Source organism: Rhea pennata, chromosome 3, assembly GCF_028389875.1.
Source record: "Rhea pennata isolate bPtePen1 chromosome 3, bPtePen1.pri, whole genome shotgun sequence".
NCBI classification, from domain to species: Eukaryota; Metazoa; Chordata; class Aves; order Rheiformes; family Rheidae; genus Rhea; species Rhea pennata.
In genome coordinates this window covers 21,369,598-21,397,479 of record NC_084665.1, presented here as the reverse complement: position 1 = coordinate 21,397,479, position 27,882 = coordinate 21,369,598, and the positions used below count along the sequence as shown (strand labels likewise).

General features: G+C 36.3%; 1 protein-coding gene across 2 annotated transcripts in view; it reads left to right on the top strand.

The window, feature by feature from the left end:
- Positions 1–27,882, top strand: part of MACROD2 (mono-ADP ribosylhydrolase 2) — an 879,171-nt gene that overhangs the window by 192,579 nt on the left and 658,710 nt on the right. For both annotated transcript variants that reach the window (XM_062571756.1, XM_062571754.1), the window contains exon 4: positions 14,632–14,661. In XM_062571756.1, coding sequence (XP_062427740.1) covers positions 14,632–14,661 — 30 coding nt within the window. The remainder of the gene's footprint in view (positions 1–14,631; positions 14,662–27,882) is intronic.

The following is a 27,882-nucleotide window of genomic DNA, read 5'->3' as shown; positions in this document are numbered from 1 at the left end:
AAAAATGTTGAGGAAAAATGTGGCAAGTGACTGGATAAAATGCCCTCTTAACTGTTTATGATAAAGCAGTTAGGAATGCTCAGGATACATGAAGACATCTCATTTAAAGACAACCTAGAACTTTCAAAAGCTTCTATTGAAATGCATTGTCTTATCAGACATACTTGATCCCAGTATCACTGCAGTCTTCTAAATGTTGAAAGCTTGTTATTTTTGAACATAGGTTGTGAATAAGTCACTGCATTTACATAAGTTTACATTTTGATATCGTTGATTGGATAGTCCCTTCAGAAGAGCACAGTAGAATTAGATGCAGGTATGATGTGTTTACTGAGGAAGATAACACTTTCTATGCAGTTCTTTACAAACTAAGGGCTCTTTTAAAGATTTCATGGCTACAAGTATTTTGGAATAGAAAGAGCCCGTTAAAAAGTGTATATGTTGTGTTGCAAAAAAGTGGGTTAAAAGCTACAAATTATTTTTTAAATAAAATACATGATTTGCCCGTCACCTTCCCATGTTTCTCTGCAAATTCCAGGATGCTAAATACTGCTAGGCTTTTTTTTTTTTCCATCCTCAGTTTTAATTACTGAAAGATTAGTGAAACAAATTAGTTAAAAACTTGTCTTAGATTTGACTGTTTTTATTTTTGGAGGACATATTTTGTCTGCATTAAAACAGAATTTATTTCTCTTTTCTACTGGATATATTGTAAAATACAAAACTGGATGATTGGTGAATTCAGCAGAAAGAAAATGATTTTTTGTAATATTTTTAGCCTTTTAGGTGAGGGATTGTCTCTGTTGCTCTATTTTATGGCAGCTGGTTTCCTACTTTCTGTAGTGACCAGAACGTCTTCCAGTAATAGTTACCACTTTCCTGTACAGATAAGATGACTTTGGAGTATTGGTAGATTGTAAACTAGCATTTTAAATGAGATTACTGGGATTAGTCATGTTCACAGAGAAGATTTAAGGTGGACTTGATTTAGGTCCTTAAAATTACGCAATGTATCATAAAGCCATTTTGGTCAAAAAGAGAAAATAATTAAAATAAGATGTAGTGAAAGAATAGATATTTTGTGTATTTTAAAAGAAATAAATTTGTATACCATTGCATTTTTCTGAGCAGCATGTAAGTTTCTTTCTGGCAAGAGAAGAGAAACATAATGAAAAAATCAGTTTCTAAAGAGAGTTTTATAAGACTGAGAAATGCTTTGACTGTGAAAATCAAGTAGAGGAAAACAGTCACATGCATACTTACTGTACAAGTGTATGTGTAAATATATATTTAAGGTAACAGAATTGTTTAGGAGACTTCATCTCAGTATTTTTATACAGTGTGAAAGAAGTGTTTCCATTAGCAGGTTATGCTTTTTCTTTCGCTCTTTTTCTGTTTTAGGAGTTCTTTCATTTTCAACTCAATCCAGGACTTCTTCACTAGGATCTGTGGTCCTCCTGGTGTTATTCTTCAATTTGTGTTCCACTAAAGTGTTTTCCTACACCTGAGATATTTATCTCCATATTTTCCTTTGGTTCCTTTCTCCATGTGAGCAGCTGGAATACTTCTGGTTTAGAGACCTAACAAGAAAGGATGCTAGGCTCCTAGCCTAATTTTCCTCTCTGCTTGCATGGAGAGCTCTGCTACACCTGAGTTTTACAGCTTCCTTCTTCTGGTGGGAAAGACATTCTGGGCAGTGCGTGTTCTACTTTTCCTTTGCCTTGAATAGCAAACATACACCTGAAGGCTGAGTAGGAAATACAGTTTTAGGTCGGCAGTAGAGCTGGACAGGACCAATGTAATCATGGTTTTGCAATACTGAAGTAATAAACCCTTCCCCAGTTTCACACCTTGTAAATAGCCCTGAGTTTTATTTTTGACTTGTGGCTTGCTGTTTCCACATTCTTCATTTCAATAGCTGTTGTCATGAGATTATTTGAATTTGATTTTAATTTCAATCACTTCTTCTTCCTCAAGTGCAGTATCAAACCACTTCTGCCCCGTATTCTTGTACTACCACATGAAGCATTCCTTCTTTGTTCTGGTGTGAGAAGTGAGGGGATTTTTTGTTGTAATTTTCAGTAATTAAACTGATTAGAATTAAACTGGTGGGGAAACTGCATTTGATTACACAGGCAATATAGGGGAGGGGAAACTCATCTAACTAACTAGGTTCCTTTCCAGTCTTTAGGCTTTTAATAGCTAAGTTAATTTCCTAGAGGAATATGGGCTGATTTAAGGAAAAGCTATAATCATTAATTGCAGTAGATCTAATTTGTTTGAAATATAAAAGAAAGACTGTCTGGAATTTCAGGAAAAGTAAAGAGCCGTACTCCTGCAAAGTTATTTATTGCAGTCAGAGTAATAGATTTTTTTCTTTCCCCTGATAAATTCTGCCAACATTTTTGTACTATTTCTGTCAGTTATATGTATCAGTAGGAGTGATACTCTTAGGTCAAAGGATTATTAAGGAGATAAATTAAGAGGGCATCTCTTCCTACAAATCATGAGCATAAGCTTACGCTATGTATTTAATGTCTGTGACACACATTAGCTGGAATGCAAATTTATCGTGAATATAAGAATCAGAAAAGATGTTTTGGTGTTCTTGTCTACCTGATGCTTCAGAAAATCGGCAGAAGATGCAGTTCTTCTCTAACTATCCACTCAGCCATTTCTTTGCTGAGGTGGTTATAGAATATGAGGTGATTGTAGTTGTTTTCCAAGAGAAAACAGAATTTTCCATGTTCAGTGTAGGTTTCTTTAAATTGTCGTTTGATTTCCTTTTCACTGAGGGTTAGGGCCTGTGACTGGTGTTTTGGGGCCTGTCTCTAGTAATTGCTACTAGAGAAGTCATTTCATATGGAGCTGGAAAAAAGATTCATCATCCTCTTCTCTGAGCAGCTACAAAACCATACTTTGTCTGCCTTACAGCTGTGTTCACACATAGTATAAGATGCATGTAATATGCATCTTACTGGTCACTGTATTCATACAGGCAAAGTTTCCTATTGTGCATAATTCAGCCTTTATTTTCTCAGAACATTTTTTCAGAAGTACTCTGCTGCTTCAAAATTATGTTATCATTAAAATAATTAAATTAAGTATTTGCTATACACCAATTAGATTATAGTATCCCTCTTTTTGTTTCTTGGATATGGAACAAATTATTGTGGGTACATATTAATGGACCTGAATGCAAAAGGTCCGTATGAAGGCTTGGAGCTTTTTAAGGTGCTCAATTTACATGATACATAGAAATAACAATTGTTAAAATAAGAATGTATCGTATATCTTTGTTTTAGAAAGCTTGGAATTGAGTTTTAGTGCAGGCAAAGGGTAAATGGGTAAATGTGTTATCTATTTATTTCTTTAACATGGTGATACTGATCTTGAGACAATGGGCAAACTGCTAGTAGAAGCAGTGAAAGAACATGTTAGTAAAAACAGCAAGTACAGGCAGTTCTTGTGGTTTTAGGTAGGGGCATAGCTAAAAGCTTGTGTGGTGGGATTACTTGTGGTGGTAATTGTAAATTCACCAAAAGGATCTTTGCCACAAGGGGGTGAATTCGTATCATTTGCCTTGGGTTCAGGTAACAGGTGTTCTGCATTACCAGCTGATAGTGCCTGTCTCCATTGATTCTTTAGGAAAATCACTCTTCTAAATGTGGTCTTCTGATTTGCATCCAAAATATGCATCTGTTCTGGAGAGTTCAAATATGTGTCTAACTGGAAGTAGTGCTGCATGAGATGGTAGCATGAGTACTGGTTGATATTGGCAACCATATCAACATTTGCAGAAAGCAAATATGGGAAACTTTAGGGATGACTCTTCAGTGCATAATGATAAAGTTATTGATTTGCTGCTGTTGCTTGAATATTTCTTTTTCTGCATGGCATTATTAACACGTCAGTGCAGTCAATCTACCATCCTGTTGTCCTTCAGAGAAAATGAAAGATTCTCCTCCTTCTAACCTCAGTAAATTTTTCATCTAAAGCCTTAATACTGTTTCTGCCAGGTACTACCTGCTTGAGTACACACTCTCATAACGGAAGTGCCTATTTGTGGCAATTCTCTTTTTTCTTTTTTTTGATAATAGCTTTAATCTTCTTTGTAACTTAGAAGCGCCTGTAATCATTGTTATAAGGAGCTATATTGAGCGTATAACAAAACTATCTGACTCTTTACCTTACTTCGCACTCAGACATGGGGGCCATGGCAAGGATCAGGTACACAGGTGACAGTCAGGAAAATAATGTTGCAGGGCTCTGACTGTTTGCTAGGCAAGGATCTAGACAGTATGGCTCTAACCTGACATTTGGTGAGCTATCTCATGAACTCTGAGTAGCTGCGATTAGAAAACCCCCAACAACCTGACAGGAAAGAATTGTCCCACACAATCTGAAATCCCGTCATTCCTACTGATTTCGTCTAGGCTCTTGGCTATGCCATGCCTTTGAAAATATCAGCAGGCCTTCACATCGCTTTAATTGCTGGTGAGCTCACTTTTCTTTAAAGTTCCTGAATAGAGGAGTTTTTTAAGTTTTCAGGACGTGTGAAAATGGTAAGGTAACAATAAAAATAATTATTGGGGGGGGCTCCTTTATTTTTTCTAATTTTGGATTATATTTTTCAATTTTAAGATTTATCATGGATAAATTATTATGGTACAGTAAAATGGAGAGGCTCATCAATCTCTCACTAAGCATACTTACTTTTATCTTAAAAGGGACGATACCTGGTATCTCTAGTACAATAAGTTGATGACTACACTTTATTCCTAATATCTCTTATGGTCTTCTCAAGATCTTTTTAACTTTCTGCAATACTCAATTAAGATAAAGTATGAGTAGTATATTTGACAATAATATACAGATAGATTTTAGGACAATGTTCTTATGGACAGTGCTAAGATGTATATTCCATATTTTCCTGTAGCTTATTATTCCTGGTTTAATCAAACTATCTAATTTATTAAGTTTTCCTTTTCTTTATAAAGCAACTTATGAATGTTACCATTACAAAAATATTTAGCCTGATAGCAGCAATATAAGCCTATACTTAAGATCAAAAAGGTAAAGCAAAATAGATTCTGTGTTTTTCTATACCAGATTCTGAGTTTCTCTTGTAATCTGACTCACACTGACCACAGCAGGAGCTGTTTCTAATTGCAGGCTATATAAAGAAATGGTCATTAGTGAGGTTATATATCATACTCATGTGCAGAGAATGTTGCATTTGCTCAGTTGGATATGTTTTCAAGTAGACTTTACTTCACTGCTTTACTTGCAGGGTCTTCAAATCTTACATGTCTATGCTAGTTGCTTGCAGGAGCTTATAATTCATTGTCAAAATCTTCCTTCCGGGCTGCTCTTGCAAAAGCAGTGAGGTAACACCTTGCCTTCCTCTAACTTTGCAGAAAAATTTACAAGTGAAGTCTTGTCTGCATAGCTGGAAAAAGTGCAAGGGCTATTTGGATAGGGAATGAGGTACTTTTTTGTTAACTTAATATTGTTCACGTGTGTTAATTCCCTAAGCAAAAACAACAGTGAAGGCAGTTCATTTTTTCTGAAATATGCTGACTGATGTCAACCCTAGAGCTGTAGCTATGCTTGCTGTTGCTTTGAATGCCTTGGAGGAAAATGGAAGTGCCAGGGGGTGTGCCTATACCACAGGCTCCCTTTTACTACTAGACACCCTCAGGAGTAATGTTCTGTTCTGCTGTCAGGCCCCAGGTATCTTCTTTTTAACAGTGGACTTTGATTTCATAATGAGCCATGGTCTTTTATCATTTTGAAAGCTGAATATTGAATATTAATACTTCAATGCTGAAATATCTTAGTTTCTATTACGTTCTGATTTCTTCTTGATTTTCGTAAGATAGTTGTTTTTTTCTTCAAACTTTTTGCAATCAGACAACAAAGAAATTATTTCACTTCTAGGAATAAATTTTTTTACGATTATTTCCTAACAAAGGAAATTGAAATGAAGTCTTGTAGTTTTTAGTTCGAATGTTAAATGACTAACATACAGTGATGATCTTGTATATGTGAAGACTTTTGGAGGTCCAGGGGTGGTTGTAAATTTGAAAAGACAAAAGCAAAGTAAGCACAAAGAACTTAACTCTAATTTTTCTATATTCCACATAATATGTTCTAATACTTCTGGAATATTGGAAAAATGCATGAATTGTATAAATTCCACAAATTATTTTGAAAAAATTACTAATAGAACTGCTTTTGTCATAGTGCAAGTAAACCTAGGACTACCTCTTACTGTTTTATGTACGCTTTTAAATATTGATGATAACTTTATGAGAAAGGGTTAATTACATACTGTAGCACTTTGATTTCCTTTAATGTTACATTTAGAAACAACACAAATGATCCAAATTATGAGATGAAGAATTGGCTGTAGTAAACCTGAATATTTTTTGCTCACTATTCTGCCCTGAAGTAATTGCTTTTGCTTTACATTTCAGCACAGCTATTTTAAGTTATTTTAAAATAACTTGATGATCTAGAAGGCAACTTCAAGTGGTTGAGCAAACCACAAATTGACACAGAAAATGGATGAAATCTTAATTCATAGTTGTCTTTTTAGCAGCTGGTACTTTATGTTACAATTTCTCTACCTGTGTTTTAGAATGAAATTATTCCTGCTTTGTGCATTTCTCCTGTTTGCTCTGAAGAATGAGAGAAACTTGAAAAACAGTGTGCCTTCCGAAATGAAGTTCACACAGAACATGATGGTACATGATTCTGTACCTAGCAGTTAGTTTTAGGCCTTTTCTATTTCCTTCCCTTTCAAATTACAGCTTCTGATTCAACACACCTGTCATCTTCTCCCTCCCAAGGATGAGATCAGCCTCATAAAACAGGTTCTTCTAATTGTTCTTCACAGGTGGGAGTGGGAAGCCTTTTTCTTTTGTATCTCCTTCTTTTCTTTAATTAGGAATAGATACCATGTTATTGATAAAAAGGATGGAACTCCTGTTTTTCTGGATTTCACCTAAAAATGTTTTGCTGAGTTCTGTTTGGGATTGAGGATTCTAGTATTTCCTGGTGAATATTATTTTTTAAAAAGTTTTTTTTTTTTTTTTTTTTTTTTTTGAGGTGTTCTTTTAAGTTACATTCTTTGCCATGATTGACTGTCTTTCCAACCAAGAAGCAATTATGGTAGCTTGAATTCTCAGGCTACTGTAAAGCTTAGGGTTCTTCTTTAGGTGGAGCTTAAACTTCAGTGTGTATGGAAATTTCTTTGGAAATGTTTAGTATGTAATCTGTGCCAAATGCTTTATCTCTTGTGTTTTTTTGTCAGTTAGCATGTGTTCAACAATTTAAATTTCCATTATTTTTCTCTCAGCCTGCCTTAGAGTAATCAGAGTATTTCATTATAAGGTAAAAACCTGTCATTTTGATCCTTCTAGTTTGAAGATATACTTTCAATTGATAGCTGTGTGCTTCTTTTGATACTGACTACTGTCTTGTTTTGTGCCTGTGTAGGGTTTTTTTTTTTTTTTTTTTTTTTTTTTGCTCTTGGTATCAGATTTCAGAGATGTTTTGTATGTGACTGATTAAGCTTAATGGGTGTAATATATATATTTTAAAAATAGTTTTCTTGAATAAAAGTATGGTATAATTAGAGTTGGTAATGTATTAGAGGAAGAAAAAAAGCTGAAAAGTTATGACAGTTGTTCTTTCTGTATTGAATTCAAAATGCTGCAAAGGCAATTTCCTTGTCAGACCCAACTCCAAAAGTCTCATTAGTGTACTAATGGTTTTTTGCTTAATCTACCTATGAAATAGCCTTTAGAAGCTTGAAATTTAAGGTAATGACTACTTCATTTGCAAAGATGACAAAAATTAGTTAAAACAATTTGGTCTCTGTAGAGAGTTTGTGAGAGCAAGGAGTAGAACAGCACAGATTGTATCACCCGAATAAACGGCAAAGCCGTTATTACTAGGTCCAGATAGAAAATCTCTACTTTTAATTGCCCAAAGCTTCCTGTTAGATTTTTATTAATCTTTAAACCAGAACAAATTTGCAGTATGCACTTTCAGGATCTAAGAAAGAAAGTCAGGCACTGAAAATGCTGGTTGCTTTCATTTACATCCCATTTGACCACCACAGGCGATGGAAACTTCATAGAAACAAATTGTTTGGACCCATTAATTTGTGCTTCGAGGCATCTTGTCTTTTCAGAAAGAGGGCTTCAAACTGGTACGTTTACCCATGATGAAAGGAGACGGGGATCCTGTGCGGCCACAGAGCTGCGAGGCGTGGGCCAGCGGCAGGCAGGCTGCTGAAGCAGGTAGTTGCGAGCCGGCCGTTTTGCCTGATAAAAAAAGAGGTTTCAGGCGGGGTCTGCGGAAGTGTGTGAACAATTTTGCTGAAGTATTTTTCAGTTTCTTGGATCTGCTTTTATGTTGGAGAGATTTTAAATAGTAACTGTGACATTTACCTGTTGAGATGATAAAGGTTTAGAGAGAGGTGACTTGTTTGTAGAAACTGGCTGGATGGTAGAAAGCAGTGGAGGAAATTGCTGCTGCCGGTGCTGGGGAGCGTTTCTCGCGCGGCCTTGCATGCGCACGGCAGTCCAGGAAGCACCTGAAGGCCGCCTTTACGAAAGGCATGTAGGTGTCTGAAGATGCTAACAGAGGAATTTGCCTAAATGTTTTGAGCTGATCCTACTTCATAGGCTGGGAGGCTTTCTGAGTTTCCACTAGGCCCTTCTTGGCATCCTGAGGCACTTAATAACTCTGGAAAACTCGCTTAAAGACCCTGTTGTTACAGCAGTATTTTTCTCTCTCCTCATTGTAGTGACTTTGCATGCGAGGTAATTCTTCAGGTAAGGTTAATTACAGTGGTGACTGTACCGTACCCCCAGTGTATGTAGCTGTATTCTTTTGCTATATATGCTTTGAAATTACTTCATGATCTTTAAGCCTAAAGCTTTAAACTTTTTACTGTAAACCACCGGAGCACGTCTTGCGTAAAAATGGTTTAATGTACAGGGCATGGCTGCTAGCTCACATTCCTCCTTTGTTCTCCCTGCTTTCTTGAGAAAAGATCAAACAAAATGCAGTGACAGGTAAGGATGTCTCACGAAACATGCAGAGAGATGTGGCTTCCTGTTCTGTAGATTAAAGCTACTCTGTTCACATGCTGCCTGTTGCGATGTTTTATTGATGAATGGAAATGGTGTCTGAGGCAACAGTGTCTTGCATCTGATGACATTGCTGGTTATAAAGATGTCGGCTTGAGTAAATTTCCCAATTAGAAAGTATTGACAAAAATATTTGATCTTTTTACATAAAAATAAGCTCAAACATCTGCTGCCAAAGTCAGACAATATCAAGTAATCTTTTGAAAGTCTATTTTTATTATACTGACAGATGTATGGCTGCATGACATAGATGTCAATTTAAGTTACTAGTGCCATTAATACTTGACAAAGATATGTTCCCGAAAGAATTTACAGTTTTAAAATGTTGTCAGAGGAGTATATGCCAACTAAAAGTAACCAGAGTTATTCAGCTATGTTGTTAAGAAAGCTAAAAGCCTGTTATCTCCAGAGACATCACAGAAATATGGTATTGGCATCATTTTTATTTTTTAAATTCAACAGAATTGACAGCAGGAAAAAAATCATTGTTACATCTGTAAACATCCATGTAAGCAACATCCTTTTTTCACTTTTTATATCTTTTGGGAAATAGTGGAGGAAGATTTTCAGTTTCATTTGAGGTGAACTTCTTCAACTCAAAATTTCAAATAATCCTACTTTTTGGCAAGGACGTTGTCATATAGAGGACGCTGAAGAAAATGTCAGCACTTGTGCCAGAATTTCTGGTCTGTGTATTCAGTCAAAAAATATTGAGAAGCCATATGACTTGTTAAGAAGGCTGAAATTTGAAACATTCACTTCCAGTTCATACTTGTCAAACATGCTGGTATACTCATTATTCAAATTTGTACATTTTAGTAACTGGAGATTTCATTTCATAATGAGAAACTAGGCTTACCCTAAATTCTTTCCTCCCAGATCTTCCTCCATCCCCCAGAAGTGTTTTGGAAGGAATTTGGTTGCTTAGAGCAAGAAGTGAGTTTGCTGGGTAGAAGAGACCAGCTCTCCTGGAGTTTGTTTCGTAGTGCTGTGCTGCTTTTCCTGTGGCAGAATAAAAAATCTAGTCCTTTGAGATGCTCAGTCAGGTGAAGTCTGGCAATTTCTGGTTGAATCCAGGGACATAAACATCTCATTAAGGGCCAAATCATTATGCTCAATGAACAGGCTCATTTAAAAAAAAAGGAAAAAAAACAGTGTTTTCCTTAGAGATGAGCCTGAGCTTTGTAGAAATGCTGTTTACTTATGATGCTAATGCTTCTAATGCATCTGTTCTCTGCGCTGAGGCAGACTGCAAGGAAAGAGGGTAAGATCTGCCTCTCCAAATCTAGAGGTCGAGACTCCTTCTATAGTACTGGAGATGTGCAGGGTCTGCTGTGCTGCAGCATGTCTCATCCTGAAGCCAATATTTAAAATACACCAAGGGAATTGCACCAAATACGTGCCTGTTTTTCTCATTGAAGCCTGTGTTAACTGGCTTCAGGTATTTAAAGTTAGATAAGCTCTCACCTCTGCTGCGTCTTGCAAATGACAGCGATAGCTAAGTGAGGTACTTTGGATGAAGTCTTATAAACTTGTGTAATGTTTACAGTCTGACTGGAAAAGTATGTAGTCGTGGCTGTCTGACCATTTTGTGTCATGATGCCTCTTACTTAAGTGAGTACATGTTAAAATTACATTTCAAAACCTATTTTGACTGGATTTTCAGAGTTAATGTGCAGGAAACTGTTAGATCACGGTTTTTAAGGACGCAGTTTTAGGAAGGTTGCATGGGTCAGCATGCAATAAAATGAGGTACAAGAAGTCTTTACTTCACATTTCTTTGGAGCTACTCTCGTGCTTATTTGTTTTCTTTCACTGTTCCTTGTCTTGAAAATGGAACAGTCTTCCTCTTTTTTCCCCCTCAAGTTTCATATAACTTCAGAATCATGTGTTTAAGTCTGAAATGGAGAAATAAGGACAAGAGGTTCACCAAGATGGATTTACTAGTTGTCTACAAATGTTGTCATGTCTATTACTTAAGACTGGACATGGCTTGATTTATGTGGAGGAGTTGTGTGTGCATGCAGGGTAATGATGCAACCTGGACAGCAGTGTGGACTGCATCAGGTTTTGGAGAGTGCCACAGATGGTTGCTTCTATCTGTATGGTCCAACCATAGTTGAACCTTTGCAGCAGGAGCCCATATAAAGGTGTTTTGCTAGGCTTAACATTTTAGGAGCGCTGATGGGTGAAATTCAAGTGTGGGTTACACTGGGTGCCTGAGAAGAGAGGCCATATTTGCTCCTACGTAATGAGATGTGATTACAGCTGTGTGGCTGTGCCAACCTGCTCTCCGAATCCAAGTTAACTGGTGGCCCTCACAATAGAAGGTGAAAATTGTAGTGTCGAGTGCTCTGGCTGGGGAAGGGTGTTCTTAAGATGCAAAGTGGCAAGTTACTTCTTAATGGTAAAACTTTCTCAAAAGTGAAAAAGAGGTATAGTTTACTGAACCTTTTGGTCACAATTAGAAAAATCAAAAAATAGAAGCTCTCATTTTTTGAGTGACACATTATGTTTCTGGAAGGTATAATGCAAATACAATTGAGTCATGGCCTTTCCTGGCATCGTAGGAAAATAGTTTGATATTTCTTCTAGTATGTAAGCATAATGCTTAAAAGAAAAAAAGCCTATAAATTATTACTGCATTTCCAATAGCTTTAATAGATGTACTGAAGCCAAAAATCTGTTTGAAACATTGTTGCTGTTTCTATAGAGAAGTGTGTGATGCTGATCTGTGCTACATGTTTTTAGCAAGTTTTAGAAAGGATTAGAAAGATGAACATTGTTGGAAAAACTTAATGAGAGACACACGATTCTCTGAGAAGCCAACAAATGAGAGTTTATAGTGGGAATGTTGGCTGGGTATCAGAAGAAGTGTTTTCTCAGCAGTGGAAACTTTTCTAACAGTGAAATTTAGCAGACCTTAGATGTAGCTCTCAAAGGTAATATTTGAAATCCTAGAACTCGATTCATTCTGAAACAAGAATGGAAATTGTACATTCATCTTAGCATGCCAAAAAGAAGGATCTTGCATTGCAGATCCATGGCATTAGATAGCATTGTTATTTTTATTTTCTTCTGATTTGAAGTATGTTGATTTTTATCTCAGAGATACATGTTTTACTGCAGAGAAGGTGATGTTAGCAGTTAAAGGAGTAGTTTGGGAGCTGCTGTAAAAATGTCTGGTCGTTTTTAGTTTGTGTTTGTCATTAATACTGAATTTCACTGAGGACTAGAGCAGGTACCTATATAGAAATTGAAGTTCAGTGACACTCTTCACAGTATGTCTGCCCAGATATTCATTACTATTATTGCATCTTTTCAAAGGCAATTTGTGTGTGGCAATATTTGTTCCCTCCTTCTTGCTAAGCAGGGTCACAGTAAAGTAGCTGTGCCGGTGATGTGTTAGCAAAATAATTGATTCATAGGGTGTAAATGTGTGAAGGTTAAGTTAATTGAAGATCTTGAGGTAGTCTAACAGTTTGCCGTAGCCAAAAGAGAGATGTCGCACTATCTGTGTTATCTTCTCTTTCCTACTCACACACACCTGCAACTTGTGCCTCTCTTCATACTAGTTCACCTCAGTAAAATGTCAGAAAACTGAACCAAGAAAAATAGTGGATAGTTTTCAGCTGATTTACTGAGTTGAATCTGAAGGAGGAATCTTGAGTATAAAAAAGGGAGGATGTCACTTGCCAGGGATGAATGACAGAAGGGGAAGGGAGGCAGGAGCCTTCCCGTTTTGTCAGCAGAAGGCTGTGCCACACCGGTTCAGCTTCAACATGGAGTGAATGGGGTGCTCAAGCATGCACGACTGTGCTAGTTTCTTTTTCAGTTTTCCATTTTGTGTCTGTGCCCTTGCTCCAGTCTTTCTGTATCTCCAAAAAGCACAAATGGCAACAAAGACTGAGTCAGCAATTTAGAATGTTTTAGAAACAAAGATTTGCCCAATCTTTCTCCATCTGACCTTCCAAGGAACTAGATCCAGGCTTCAATCAGAAAGATGTATGAGAACATTGCTCTAGGTTTTGCCTGAAGGATCTACTTGTTGGATGAGAGAAGAAACTGCTAGTCCTGGGAAGGATAATTCATGTACTTTGTTTCACTTCGTTTTGAGAGATAATGTCAGTTATGCTGGATAAACATGAGAATTTTTATTCCTTTAAAGAGCACTGTGTTTTAAATAATCTAGAGCCACTGCTGCTTGAGTCACTGTAAAGACAATACTATTAAAGATATATGTTGCTTTTTAAAAGTTAGAAATCTCTCTTTTATCCTGGTTATGGTATTTGGATGGAAAGTTTGGCTTGTCAACTGAGACAGTTTCACTGCAGTATCAGGGAAGGTGAGCTGCACAGAGTGATTCTGAAAGTGGATGTTAAAGGTGCACACAGAGAATCTACAAAAGAAACTCGGAAACCCGAGTTAGCCATCCATCTTTTGTAAGAATCTCAAGCAAAATGATGGGAGAAAAACACCAGCAGGGAATTTGCTCTTTAAAGCTGTCTAATTAGGAAGCAGAGGGAAATTTTAGAAAAAATAACTTGTAACAATAAGTAGTTTGGATAGTGGAAAAAAAAATTCTTCTACATATCTTACTGTCTGCTTTTGTCCTGGAGCAGGAAGTGGTTTGCTGTCTTGCTTCTCCTTTACTCATCAGTAAGCCATAAGAAATACCAGTGTCCATTTCTTTTCCTGTTGCTTTTGCTTTTTCGTCTACGTTACTGTATGAAGGGAACTTGTGTTTCCCATATGGCTAATGTGACCACTTTGCTCCAGGCAGGTTTAGAAGCTTAGGCTTTTCTTCTGTTTTTGCCCAGGCTGTGAAAGGAAAATGTGTGGCGGGGCTCCGACTGTGCTAGTTTAACTTGAATGACCGTCTTGGATCACCATACTCTGAAAATTGCTTTCCATAAATGATTTATCTGTTTTTGACACAGATAGCTGGGTATTTGTGTTACAGAACCAATAAGCATATGAGGTGAAATCATAACTTAATTGAAAACAATGATAAAAGTCTCTTAGTTTTCAATGGGTTCATCATCATTCTCTAAGGTCCCCTGTCACAGAAAATGAGGAAAGCTAATCATAAGTTGCATCAAAATCTGTTTCTCTAAAATGAAGGATAGTTTTACTTCATTTGTTAATCAAAAGGAAAATATGATTGATAAAACTATAAATTCAAGACTGCAATTTCATGAGGTATTCAGTGCATAAAGCTTTTGTAATTACAATTTTATTTATTAACATATAGATTCAAAGATATTGCAAAATGGTGTAAAGGTAAATACTGTGATTATAATCTATTTAAATAAAAAGATTGTGTTTGCACAAAGTGTTTTTGGTTAAGTGTAGAGTAACAAAGTTATTGAAACAAACAATGGAAAATCTTATCTGTTTTTGGTTCCGTATGCATTTAGGAATCTGAATGCTAATGATTCTCCTTTTGTTCTCCTTACAGCTAATTCCAGCCTTCTTGGAGGTGGAGGAGGTAAGCCTTTGCTTAATACTGTCTTTATTCTTAAACATACGTGAAATACATGCTGAGGAAATGTAGAGCTTAGTTATTTATAAGCAATATGTGACAAGTTCAGAAGATAGAAATGTAAAATTACTAAATGGGAAAAATCACCTAAGTCAATAATGTTACGTACAGTCAGGACAGAGGGTTTGTGACTGCTCTTGAATCCATCATACCCTGTGGTTTAGATTAGCCCTGATCTGCATAGAGGGCTGACTGAAAACATCAGTGAACTGAATGGTATTACCTTACGTTGCGTTTAAGTAGTTAGGATTTTTATTTAAGTTACTTTGAGGCGAAATTGAATGCATGTTAAATATTTTTCTAAAAAAAAATATATGTTAAAAATTAAAAGAAGGTGAAAAGTCATTTTAGTAAATTAATGAGGCTTTTGTTTGCCAGTTCTTTTTTTCTTTTTAATTGAATTGTTCACCCCATTCTGTTTGCGAGAAGAATCAAGTTAGATTTTGATACAAATCTTTTGTGCCTACAAGAAATTTTACCAACGTATCTGCTAGTAAGACAGAGGCAGAAGTGCATATAGTGAGTACTGTTTGAAAATATATGTATGTTGTTTTCTTTAAGAAGACTGGTTCTATTTTGCTTTTGTAATACTGTAGTACTGTGGCCATAGGAGCTTACATGAGTGTTAACAATTCAGAAAAAAAAAAATCATACTGTTTTAGATTACTGTTAAAAATCATTACCGTTTTAGGTTTTCTGTTACTTACTGTGCCTCCCAGAGGGAAGTAGAAGAGCTCAGTTCTGGAAATATCACAATGTAGTAGCAGTACAGGCAGCTACTAATCTTTCTTCCTGGCCAGAGTTAAAAGGACTTGAAGATCAGAGCTTACATATGCAAGGGTAGGGGGAAAGGGCTCTGTAAAAAGACAGAAGATTGCTGTTGCTTGTGAGACTGAGGATAATAAGTCAAGACTTTTGTTTTAACAACCTTAACTGAAGAAGCAGCTATTCTTTGTGAGCCCTGAGCAGCGAATTTTCACATGAAAAGGTGCTTCACAACTGCACAGAGACATTTAAATACAACTATTCTTGTTTCCTGCTTAGATATCTTGTCATTAAAGCACAGAGAAGCCTTACCTGATAATCCTGTTGGATTAAGCTATTTCTTCTGATTTGAGTCAATTTTTGCAGTGTACCAAATTTTTCTTTGTTTAAAACATAATCCTTTAAAAGGTAATCCTTTACCAGTGATTCCTGTTCATATGGAACATTCACTGTACCTTTTCTTGAGTGCTTATTCTCAGCTGGTAACTTAAAAAAAACAATGCAAATGTTCAAATTCCAGTCAGGTTCCTAGAGCACTGCTATTGTAAAAAGACTTTGGTTATTGACTTTCAGTAGTATCTCTTTAGCTGGACTCTGCTTCAGAAGGTGATACCCTTTCAGCATGACACTAGATAATGGGGATCTCCTTCTTCACTCCTGCGGTGGCAGACTGGGCAAGTCTGTTTTGATGGTCATTTGAGATTTTTCCTGTGATTTAGTGCTCCTTTTTCTGCTTTCCCAGTTGTATCTCTGAATCAGATAGCTACACAATTCAAAAACTGCCTTTTGGGACTATATCTGACCAGTATTTTGTCTAGTAATCGTGGAAAGTGAAAGACACTTCTTCAAAGAAGACAAAGCACTTCTGAATCTAAAATAATTTACCAAGGGAATAGACAAACAAGCTAATGAAACTTCAGCTATAGAAACAGCATTCCTTGCAACCACTATCCATCTGGAGATCCAGATACAGAGCCAAATTGTTCTCTGCTACTAAAAGTATCTGTCTGGATGGGAAAGAGTAGGATTTTATTTATTTATTTATTTATTTATTTATTTATTTATTTATTGCCTAACTCGGTTCTTTACCACTTGGACTGATATTTTTTCTGAAAGAATGTGAAGTCAAATTGTTTACAGCAGTCAATAATTGTAACATTTCTCCACCTCGCATTTTGCTTGTTTGAGCACCTACATATTTTTTGCCACTGGTTTAGTTCAGTCTGCATGCAGATTAAAAAAAAAAAAGATGAACCAAATCACCAAATCTCACAGATGTTTATCCCAAATCCTTTAATCTGCAATGGACAAATAATCTCATACCCCACTGCTTGGGATACAAGTAAAATAACCAAATTGATTATTATATAGCTTAGAGTTTGACTGACTCAAGAGTTTAGTAGCAAGCACTCTGAGGTGACGATGAGCCACACTCAGGTTGCTGTCTTATCCCAGCTCACTTCCACTGTAGAGTAAACTAATTTAGGCTTTCCAAATCTCTTGAAGAAAAATCTTGACAACAGAAGCATCTTTTCAGCAGACTCCCTGCTGAGAATTTCACTCTGAAATGGTATTAATTTTGGACAGCAGCCATGGGATGTTTGAGCCTCAGTCCTTGAAAATGTGTACTGACCTGCTCTTTTAGACAAGAGCAGTCAAAACTTTTTCCAGGTTGGCATTAACTTGGAGAAGCAGAAATAGGACACCTAGAGCCCAGACAACTCAACTCCTGCATTATGCTTGTGACCGATTCACCTTGTCTGAGAGCTGGAGGAGAGTGAAACGAAGGCCTGTGCTGCGTAGAGTCAATATTTCTTGGGAAACTAACCTGTTATTGGGAATGTTCATTTTTATATAAAAGAGAACATTTAATTTTCAGTTGTAAGGTTTTGGATTTAAAATAATAAATACATTTTTCCCTTTTCCAGAAGTAAGTGGCAGCATTACTCTGTGTGAAATATTACCAGTGAATTATTAAAACTTTATTACATATGTAACCACCAGCCTTCTTTTAATTGCGGGTGCTGTATAGTTATGATAATGCATAACTATTCCAGTATAATATACCAGTATAGTTTTTTTCCATTAATAGAATTCAGATCTCTTCAGTAACACTTGTTAATTAAATCTCACTTTCACTGTTGGAGGTATGAATACATACCTCAGTTTTACAAAGAATGAAAACTAGAAATCTGATCTTGTCCATGTTCATGTAAAAGTTTTTGTGCTTTTAAGCTTATCTTATGAAAGATACCTTCTTTGGAGAAGGTGGGGATAAAACAATTGATAGTTTGACGGAAAGAGGTCCCTTCTTAAGATATATCATGAGTTCTGGCTGTTCAAAAATTGAAATGCCCTATTTTGCATGGCAGTTCTTTTTTTCCTTTACAGTTTTAATGGATTGCAAGTATGTAATCTCATGTACTTTGTCCATTAAAGCAACCTGAACAAGATCCAATTATTTTCTTCGCCATTGGTGTTCTGGAGTCAGTTTTTTGGTTTGTTTGTTTGTTTTTTGTTTTTTGTTTTTTTTTTGTCCTCCCTTCCACTCCCTGCTACCTCTTTTCCAGTTATTTCCTTTGTGGGTTATTTTTCCTTTACTTTATTTGCTGATTGTAATCAAGTTCTTGTTACATGATAATTTCTGGATTGCCTTTCTTACTTTGAGTTTGAATTGAGGGTATATATAAAATAGTAAGCTACTGTTCTCCCCCCCCCCCATAAAATTTTATTGCCTATGTTATTCATAGCGGTGGAGAAGTAAGCATTACTATTCAATGTGTCATCTTATTAATGTAATTTTTGTTAGCCTTGTACTTGAATGTGGTAATTTGTATTTACAAAGTCTGAGAGGAGACAGGCTACATTAGCAAAGCATTCTTTTGGTAGCATTCTTTGGACTCAAGTCAATTGCCCCCAAAAGTCTGTCTACTTTGCTGTCTCACTTGCTGTGTCTTTCTCTTTTTGCCAGTATAACTACATCTTTTTAAGGGCTTTAAGAAAATTAAATGCTATACAGGCATAAGTGTGTTAGTTTATCTTAAATCTAGACCAGGCCTATCTCTCCAGCTTACCAAGATACAGTTTGGCAGGCACATCATTTTAAGCAGCTGTCATGATACAGAGCACTTGTATTCTCTTCATGAATACTGTATGAAATTGGGGACAGTCTATACTTAATCAGCCAGGCCCCATTCTGAAAGTGGGATTTGATTGCCACCTGGGTTGACCTTTACCTCATTGCATTGTAATAGTGGCAGAAGCAAATTTTACTTTCTCCTGCTGGAAAGAAATTACCATTGACTGACTTCTATCCAGGAAAAATGGTCTATTTGGAGAGAAGTTAGCTATTCAATGTCTGCAGCCTTTTTCTGAGGCTGAGCACAAAATCTCATGCCAGAGGAGATAGAGTTTGCATGTGGCTATGTGCACCACTTCAAAATGGGAGCAGCTATTAGAGGAATCTAATGAAATATTCTTTGGAGCTGAATAGAGATGGGCTGAAAGGGGAAGACTGGAATAGACCCAGTTGTTCAAGATACTTGTTGTTTTTCCAGCAAGCTGGTGAGCAGGTGGGAGGCTGTTGGCATCTTTAGGACATATTCAGGATGTATTCGGGGACTGGGAGTGAGTAAGCAGCACAGCCATTTGGGGAACATTTAGCACCTAGCGCCCCTTTAGTAGGCTCTGCGAGATGCAGGCACGGGTCTGGCAGGCATGACACAGGGCTCAGTGGAGAGCTGTACCTTTCCCCAGTGACAGCTGAAGGCCTGATTGGGACTTTGGAGCATCAGAAAGCTCTAGGTACCAGTGTTTAAGCAACTGAATCATACTGTTCGTGTCCAGATTTGTGGTGATTGCTTGAGTTGTCCATCTTCAAAGATGGAAATGGCAAGTGTTTAACAAAACCATCATGAATATTGCTAGTTCTATAGAAGTACAGGATAAATGCTCTTCAAGTGCTGCTACAAAGTTACTTGTGTTTGCCCACCACCCTGTCTGTTTGTTAATTAATTGCAAGCTAGTGAGTTCAGAAGGCCGATGATTATCTGATCAGTAGTGGCAGAAAGGAGCAGTTGACATACATTCTTTTAATATCCCTTTTCTTGGCCAAAGATAAAATGTTTACTATCCCAGCTATGACTTAGATACACTACTGGTCATTTCTAGCCAGCTTCTCCTTAAAAAATACTGATTTTTTTTTCACTATCTGAATAGTAGCTTGACATCGACTTACTTGTCAGATGAATATTCATTAGCTTTAGAAGTGAAAACTGTACAAGAGAAAACTGGAGGCAGGAATGACACCCCATAATAATACACAAAAATTCTTTATAAAGACTAGCCCTATGCTAGTCCCTTCAATTTTACATCAGGTAGAAGACAAGCCTGTGCCATCTTGAACCAGGACAAAATGCAGTTTTGGATTTCACAGGGCTTGAGCCTGATATTTACCTAATTTAAATGCAAGTCAAGCAAAGGTTTAAATCCAAAGTTCAAATTTGTGCATGACGTGCACATAACATCACAATATCCCTTGAGAGAAGAAAAGAGTTAGAGAAAGGAGCACAGTCAAGGTTCTTTCATGCAAGAAAATAAGCAATATTATTCTGTATCTTGTATGTCAGCTTGTTGGCATTTCCTTGTATCATGTCAAATAAATTTGTCATATCGGGGTGTGCTTGCAACAAATGGCTACATGGAACAAACGTGCTTCTTTTTGGATTTCATCTAGCTTCAAAAACCTACTTGCTTTGTACACTGCATCATCGTTTCTTAGGTATTTAGGTAATAGTTATGAAGATACAAAAAATTTCCTAGCAAATAATGTTATCTCATAGCAGTGGACATCAGCCTTCATTCCTAATAAGTCTCTTTCTGGCTGTTGCATCTTGTAAGATTTTCTGCTAAAGTGCTTTGTCTCTTTTTACTATTTACATGCTGGTTTTTTTTCATCTCTTTAAATAGACTGGAGTTTGGGAGGTGCTGTATGCACCAGCTCTCCCACTATGACAGTATGTCAACCAATTAAGATTTTAATATTTATGCATTTCTGTATCTATTTCTGTGCCACTGTAATAGCAGTTGATCAGGGCAGTTGGAAGCCCAGTTGCTCAGGGTGGAGGGTAACCTTTTCAAGGTGTTTGGTTCAACCGAGGATCATCATACTATTTATAAGATTTTTGTTTGAAAAGTGCCAAAGCAAATGAATTTCTCTGTAATTTTACCTGTTTTATAGAATTTGTTCAAACTTCCTATGTTAACTAGGTCTTTCTATAGGTGAGTTATTCTTGAGACTTCCTTTATTTCTTTCTTAAATCTATGTATGTATGTTTACTTTTTACCTTCTGTTATTACAGTGGGTATCCACATATGAGTTTTAGCTCAGCTTTAATTAAAATTGATGGAGGGGGTTCATTTTGTACTGTATCTGGAGACACAGTGATAATAGCTAGATAAATAAATAAGCATAATTTATATATAAAAAAAAAAAAAAAAAAAAACAGCCCACACTTCCCTTTTTGGAGTTGCTATGATTGTATTTAAAATGTGCCCTATTTTAAAGTTTCATTTTTAGTTTATATATGATGTATAGTTTGCTCTTTACCTAGATAGGGTGCTACTTTTCTTTTTCCAGTTATTTTACAAATGCTTATGGTAATGTGTAATAATCATAAACAAGAAGTCTCTGGATGGATTTTTAACAATTTTAGTTGTATGTTCCCTAATTACATCCCGTTAATTACACTTTGCCAGCATTTACTTCAATAGCAAAACATTTTCTTCTCCCCCCCACAGGAACTGATATCTAAAAGTGTTAACTTTCATGTTTCATGGCATGTACATATACGATGACTTTTTTTTAATGACAGATTTTTTTAGATATGTCCAGCCAACAGAATAGGAACGTGTCTGTATGTTTCTGTCATGAATGTAATGTAAAATGTAACATGCAGATCACACATACTAGCTCGTCTCTGTTCTCTACGTTTTGATGTTGCTGCTGTCTTGACTTAATTAGAAAGTGGTATGACATGATTCACTCATCAGTTGCTGAATATGTTGAGTCCACAAAGCTCCTGCTTAACATGGGACTTGTTTCCTAGTCTGGGGGACTTGGATCTTCCATAGGCTGTCAGATTGATTTTCCCTGTTTTCTTTTGTTTTCAGATAATTACATTATCTACTTAAAACTAAAAAATGAACATGCATGGTTTCTTCCTCTTATCTCTCTCTGTCTTTCACTCCTATATATATATATATACATATATTCAGACGTGTATATGTGTGGCTGTATATTTGTGACTGAATCCTGCAGTCTTTTCAGAAAGACAAACTTTGTGTGCATATGTGTACGTGCACATATGCACACATAAATATATGGTACTAATTTTTGTTAAACTAAGACACACCTTCAGTTCATGGTCATAGAGAAATTAAGATGCTCGTGATAAAAATCCAAGGAGGAAAGGCAAACGTTTGTATAAGCAATATTTTTCTTTTTTTTTTCCTATTAGAGATCAAAAGCCTTCCATAGTCCACAAATATCACATGATGTATATGGCAATTCAAAATGTTTTTTACTTGAATTGTACATCTGCTCCAACAATGTCAGTCATTTTTTTACATATAGATAAGTGTGTGTCTTACAACGCTCATATTTAAATATGCAATAGGCATTTGTGTATTTGTATAGATATATATTTATAGGTATATATATGTATTTTCTCAAGCTGGAGGACAAATGCAACATGCAGTTAGCACATGATGGTTTGTAATTTGTCCCAGAAATTTTTCAAGTGCTTCTGTGTACTTTTTCATATAACAACGGCTATATTAAGCAGAGGCTGTGTTTATATACAGAAAATACTTTTTTTTCGCTCATTCAACAAAGTGCTGTGCGAGCATCTTAGGTATTCACCCCCTGGCTGAAAGTGAAGAGCACGGCTCCTGAGGCGGAAACAGAATCAGGGAGTGTAGGAAGTGACACATGTGGCCATGTGTTATGCTGAAAATATAGCAAGTCAGGCATTTCAGTTCATATATTTTCCAGTCTACAGAAGTCAATTTTAAAATAAAGTATTTGGTTGGTTTCTGTACAGAAAAGTCTGTAAACTGAGGCAGCTGTCAAAGCTGTTTGGTTCCATGCACAGCAATCTTGACTGTGTTCCTTTCCCTGAGAAAAGGGAGAAGTCTTCACACTGCAGCATGGACATGTTTTATTAGGCTTGAATAGTGGTGCTGGTGATTTTAAAACTGTTTTTTTGAGTTTAACAGCTGCATCTATTCTCATTTGTCTTGTAACAAGGTTGGTATATTATTCAGTAGGAGGAAATTGCTAAATTCAATTTGAAACATTTTAAAAAAACACATCTATCTGTTTTTACAGCAGGGATTAAAACAAATAGAACAAATGAAATAAATGGATAGTGGAAGTACTTGGCTTGTAAAGAGAGATGCACTTCTAAATACCAGACCATTTGCTGAAGCTTTCACCCTGGTATGGGGAAAGAATCTCCGTATGTAACAGAGACTTTTTCTTAATCAGTAGAGCTTTCCCTAGGAGTGTCTCTAGGCCCAAAGCTCCTCACTTTACATATCGAGAGCATACAGCTGGTATAAGAGCAAGGCATGAGAAAATTGCAACAAATATTTACTCAACTTTGTACTTAATTTTTCAGAATTGAAGCATGAAAATTTGTATCCTCTAAAAATTAGAGATTGACTGTGAAATTGAGAGGTTGTCATCTTGCTAATGCCACAGCTCCTGTAATTGCAAGAATGTACAATAATTTATTCTTTTTTTCCTAATGAAAACAATTATTTCTTAGTTGTCATATTTTCAGAGAAAATCTTCAATAAAACCTAGGATTAAACTAGAGCCAAGCAAAAATAAAATAGCAACAATAGTGATACAGAAAGAGTTTACAACTCTTTTGCTGCATAGAATGAAAGATGATGAAATCAGAATTGCATTTTCCTTCTATTTCAAATTACCTAGTCTTTCCACAGAGCTTCACCTCTTATTTATAGCCTGCTCTTTGCTGATCACATTTTTTCCAATGTTTCTTTGTTCTGTGTTAAGCGCTTATAAATTATAACATGCTGCTTTTCAGAAGCCAGGAAAATATCCAGCAGAGCATCTGGCAAAGACAGTTGAATCTCCAAAAGATTTGTCCTTCACTGTTCTCTGTGTGCCTATCCATACAGCTCTATTCTATTCAGTTTTGAGAACCATCTATCAGATGCAATATTTAGTAGATATTTAGTGCAATGAGTTTTTGACATAATACAAAAGAAACCCAAATATAGTGTCTGATGAACTATTTGCTAATAAAAGATTAAAATTCGTATGTACATGGAACTTGGCTTTCAGAGCCAGTGGAAACTTCCAAATCCCAGCCAGTCTCTGCAGTTTGCTCACTGATCCAGCTGGTTGGTAATGCAACCTTCTAAAGCAATTTCTCCTTCCAGTTGCTAATTGTCATCCTCATGCCATAGGACAAGCTGCAAAATGGTCTGCTTCTATGCTTTGTGTTAAGGAACAATGAAAAAAGGAGCCCATTCCTAGGGTTTCTACTTCATCATAGATCATTTTACAGTTTCAGTTTAGACATTATTTTTAGAGCTGGTTTTACTGGGAAACAGTGAACTGATATGAGGAGGAATGAAGGAACTGGAGATGGGAATGGCTGAAGATGGCTTTGTTATGAAAGAAAACACATGATGAAACCTCATCTGTATGAGCTTTATTATCACAGAATCAATACTCTACAAACCTTTGGTGCATTTATCCTAACTGCACTGTAAATAGAGAAGTAATGTTTTCTATATTCTACAGTAGAGAAAATGAGATATGGAACCCATGTGTTTTGCAAAAGGTCCAAATAGATAAAGTGTAAAAATCAAATCTCTGAAGGCAAAGTGTAGCTCACTGGGGTTTAATAATGCCTGTATCTGTTTTGCAAATAGAATGAATACAAATTTTAATTTTAGTACTAGGAAGTTTCATGGGTAGAAACATGATGGTATTTGGAAAAAGAAAACATATTCTGTTCAAAGCAACATTCTCATAATGAGACCTTAATTAATGGGTTGCATGGCAAATTCTCTAAGGAATGGCAGGAGGGCCACCAATTAGAGAGGGGGTATTACTCTATGATCAGTTTTACACTGACCAGATAAAATGTTTCTGTGGGAAAAATCTGGTGTGTTATAATTACCAGTGGTAATTATAACCACTTTAAATAAATAGCAATTCATTGTTCTCATTTGGGGCTTCTCTGTGTAAATTAAAGAAGGGCTGTTTACTTTTACTTTGAATTTGTATATTATTAATAATAAAGCATTTTAAAATCTTTTTGATTACAGAAAGACAGTCTTCTAGCTTTAAGAAATGTATTAATTTACTATGTACCAGATCTAACCTCTTTCAACAGCAGAAGGTTTTTAATGGTTTACCATTAAAAATACTAGGTAATAATTACGTGTAAAATAGTTTAGGGTTTTTTTTTTTTTTTTTTACAAAGTTGCTTTATTGACATCTTTTTCCTTATTCTTACATGAATACATTGTAATGTGTAGTGTTTATAATTCAAGTTTCTTTTAAAGCTAATTTATCTTTCTAAAATTCAAAATCAAATTTTTGTCTTTTGGACTGATGAAGCTTGAGTGTTGTAGTTTTGGCTAAAGACACAGTAGCAAAGAACAAAATATTTTTCGTCACACTTCTACTGTTACAGTTTAGTCTGTTCCTTTTATATTATCAGCTTGTTTCTCTGGGCTATATACAGGCAGCTGTTTTAATTTTTACTCAGCAGGGCTGCAACTTTAGCAAACTCATGTAAGCCTCACAAATCATTCACAAATGTGAATGATTAAATCAATTATGTCTTGGCTGAGTGCTCTGTGAGGGTATTATACACACAAAATGTTAAAAGAATGCTATTAAGGTGCAAAACCAAGTACTTAAATGTTAGGAAGTGCCAAAATTAAAGTTGCCTGCAGGCTTACAATCTCTATGCATATATGTATTATGACACTGCCTTTAACTATATGATTGCGTTGTTTTTTCCAGCTGGAATCTCTTCTCAGTTATCCTCTTTGTTTAGCGTAGTCCCATATTTTACTTATTATATACTGAAACCATGGTCTGCAAACCCGTATTTGTTATGGTACTTATCAGTATGGTATATGATTTCATAAGTAAATTAAAAATTTCGTAAGTAATTCATTTGTCTTCCCCAAAGGATTAGTGATACCTTTACACCACTATCACCACCCCAATAAAAGCAAAGTTTAGGGTTAGAATTCTAATTTTAACTGTCCAAGTTGTGCAACAGGGGCCTAATTTCTATATTGCAAAACACAGGTCCTGTGAATTTGGAATGATTCTGCAAATCAGAGCTAGGATATCAACTTAGGCTGTAATGAAACATTACAAATTTTCGGACTGTGAAGTCACCTTGAAGTTCCCACCTTCTTCTCTCTGTCTTGTTCCCAGTCCCACTACCTATGTTTTACAATTCACCACTCCTTTAGTCATTGAAAAGTCTTTTGGCCTAAATGTATATATGAGGAAGAGTTTGGTTTTAAGGAGAGTATTTTACTGGATTTCAGATTGTGGTCTAAAAAGGTTTGCTTTGGCGTAATTAGGCAGCAGAAAGGTAATGGAGAAGAGAAGTGATGGGTATGGGAATGTTCAAAGGGAGAGGAGATGAGTGGTAACTTCTTAGGCCAAGCTTATAGCTGGATAACGGTAATGGGAGACTCTGTTGTCAAACATCTGAGGGTGGGGAGTAAGAAAATAAGATACAATTAGCAACATATGTTTGAGGACGTTTTGGTGGGAGTGCTTAGGTTCAAGAATCTTTTGGTAGGGAGAGAATCCAAGACAGGCTGTAGCTGCTAGACCACAATGATGATGATCTTGTACTGCCCATCCTTAGAGGCAGCCTCTGTTATGAAACACCCTTCTCAGTCTCTAAAGTAGATTGTAGACCGAATTGGAAAAGATTTTTGTGAAATAATAAAAAAAAAAGATAAGGAAATCAAAGATGAAAGTTTTACATCTCGTGTTTTCCCAGTGCATTGATACAGTATAACTAAAAATGGTCTTGTACGTGATTTTAGAAGGCTTTAAAAAGGCGAAAAGAAATACCTATTTCCATTGTGTGACAACTTACTGCTTCATCAGCAAGGTTTTGTCTTGTGCCAGCTGATTCCGTGTGTGACCGACAGTGGGAGGCAGTTACCATGCATGTGAGCCAGTCCTAGCTGGGGAATGAGACTTACTTTGCCAGTTCTACATTTTGTGCATGTTTATTGGCAGTAGAGGACTGTTGAAATGTTGGAATACTAGGTTCCATGCCACGGTTTTCAGGGGAGTATTAAATCATCAGTCTTTTATATTTGTTCCCCGCTAAATTTATAATACTACTGTCCTTGTACACTCTGAGATACTCTTTGTGCAACAGTGATTTCTTTGGCTGTGTTGCTTCCTGTTCTCGTATTCACCCTCCTGACCTAGTTAATCCCTGTCTTTACATCAAAGGCTTTCCTTACTGCATTGCTGTTTAGCCAGGAGTAATGCCATCCATTCCTGGAAAACCTAATCTATTTTTTCCTTCTCTTCCATGATCCCTACTCACTTCTCCTAAGCTCTTAAGCCATATCCTAATCACAGACTTAGTTACCAGTCTCTTACATCTTGGATCTTGCTATCCACTCCTAATTCCAGATAGTCCCTTCTCACTCCCTTTCACCAGCGTGTACAGTAATGAAGGGAAAAGTGTTCTGCATAGCCAGTAATTTGTCGAGCCAAGTTAATTCATTACTTAAGCAAATGAAAGAGAAGTGCCAACTTCAGACTAGCTAGAGGTAAAGAAAAGGTTTATCAAAACCTGTGGTTACAGTTGTCATCTTTGTTTAACTTTTAATCACAATTTTGATTTAAAATAGTAAGCCCAGTCTAGCTGTACTGTGGTGGTCACCTCTGTGTAACGTTCCATGACTCCTAGAGATGAAGGCAGTATTGTTGGTGTAAAGGAATAAACCCCCTGGTGCTACTAACTTCTTTGTATTTCTTCACCCTTGATGATTTGGCAATAATTTCTCCACAGGGATTATTTGTTCAAGGGTGGGACCTCTGTTCAATCCAGATATAACCCAGCTGCAGTGGAATTTAGCCTCTTCTCTGGGCTTGCAAGCAATTAGTGCTCCAGCAAGGACTGCCTGCCCTCCCAGTAGATAAAAGATTCAATAGAAAACTTGTCCCTTGAAATGACAACTTGACAAAGAATTAGCAGATTTATTAGACAATTATTTTGAGTCCCTTTTTACAGAAAAAGAAATGTAGCATGACCTCACCAGAGACTGAGAGGAGACGTCTTGTATGCAGTT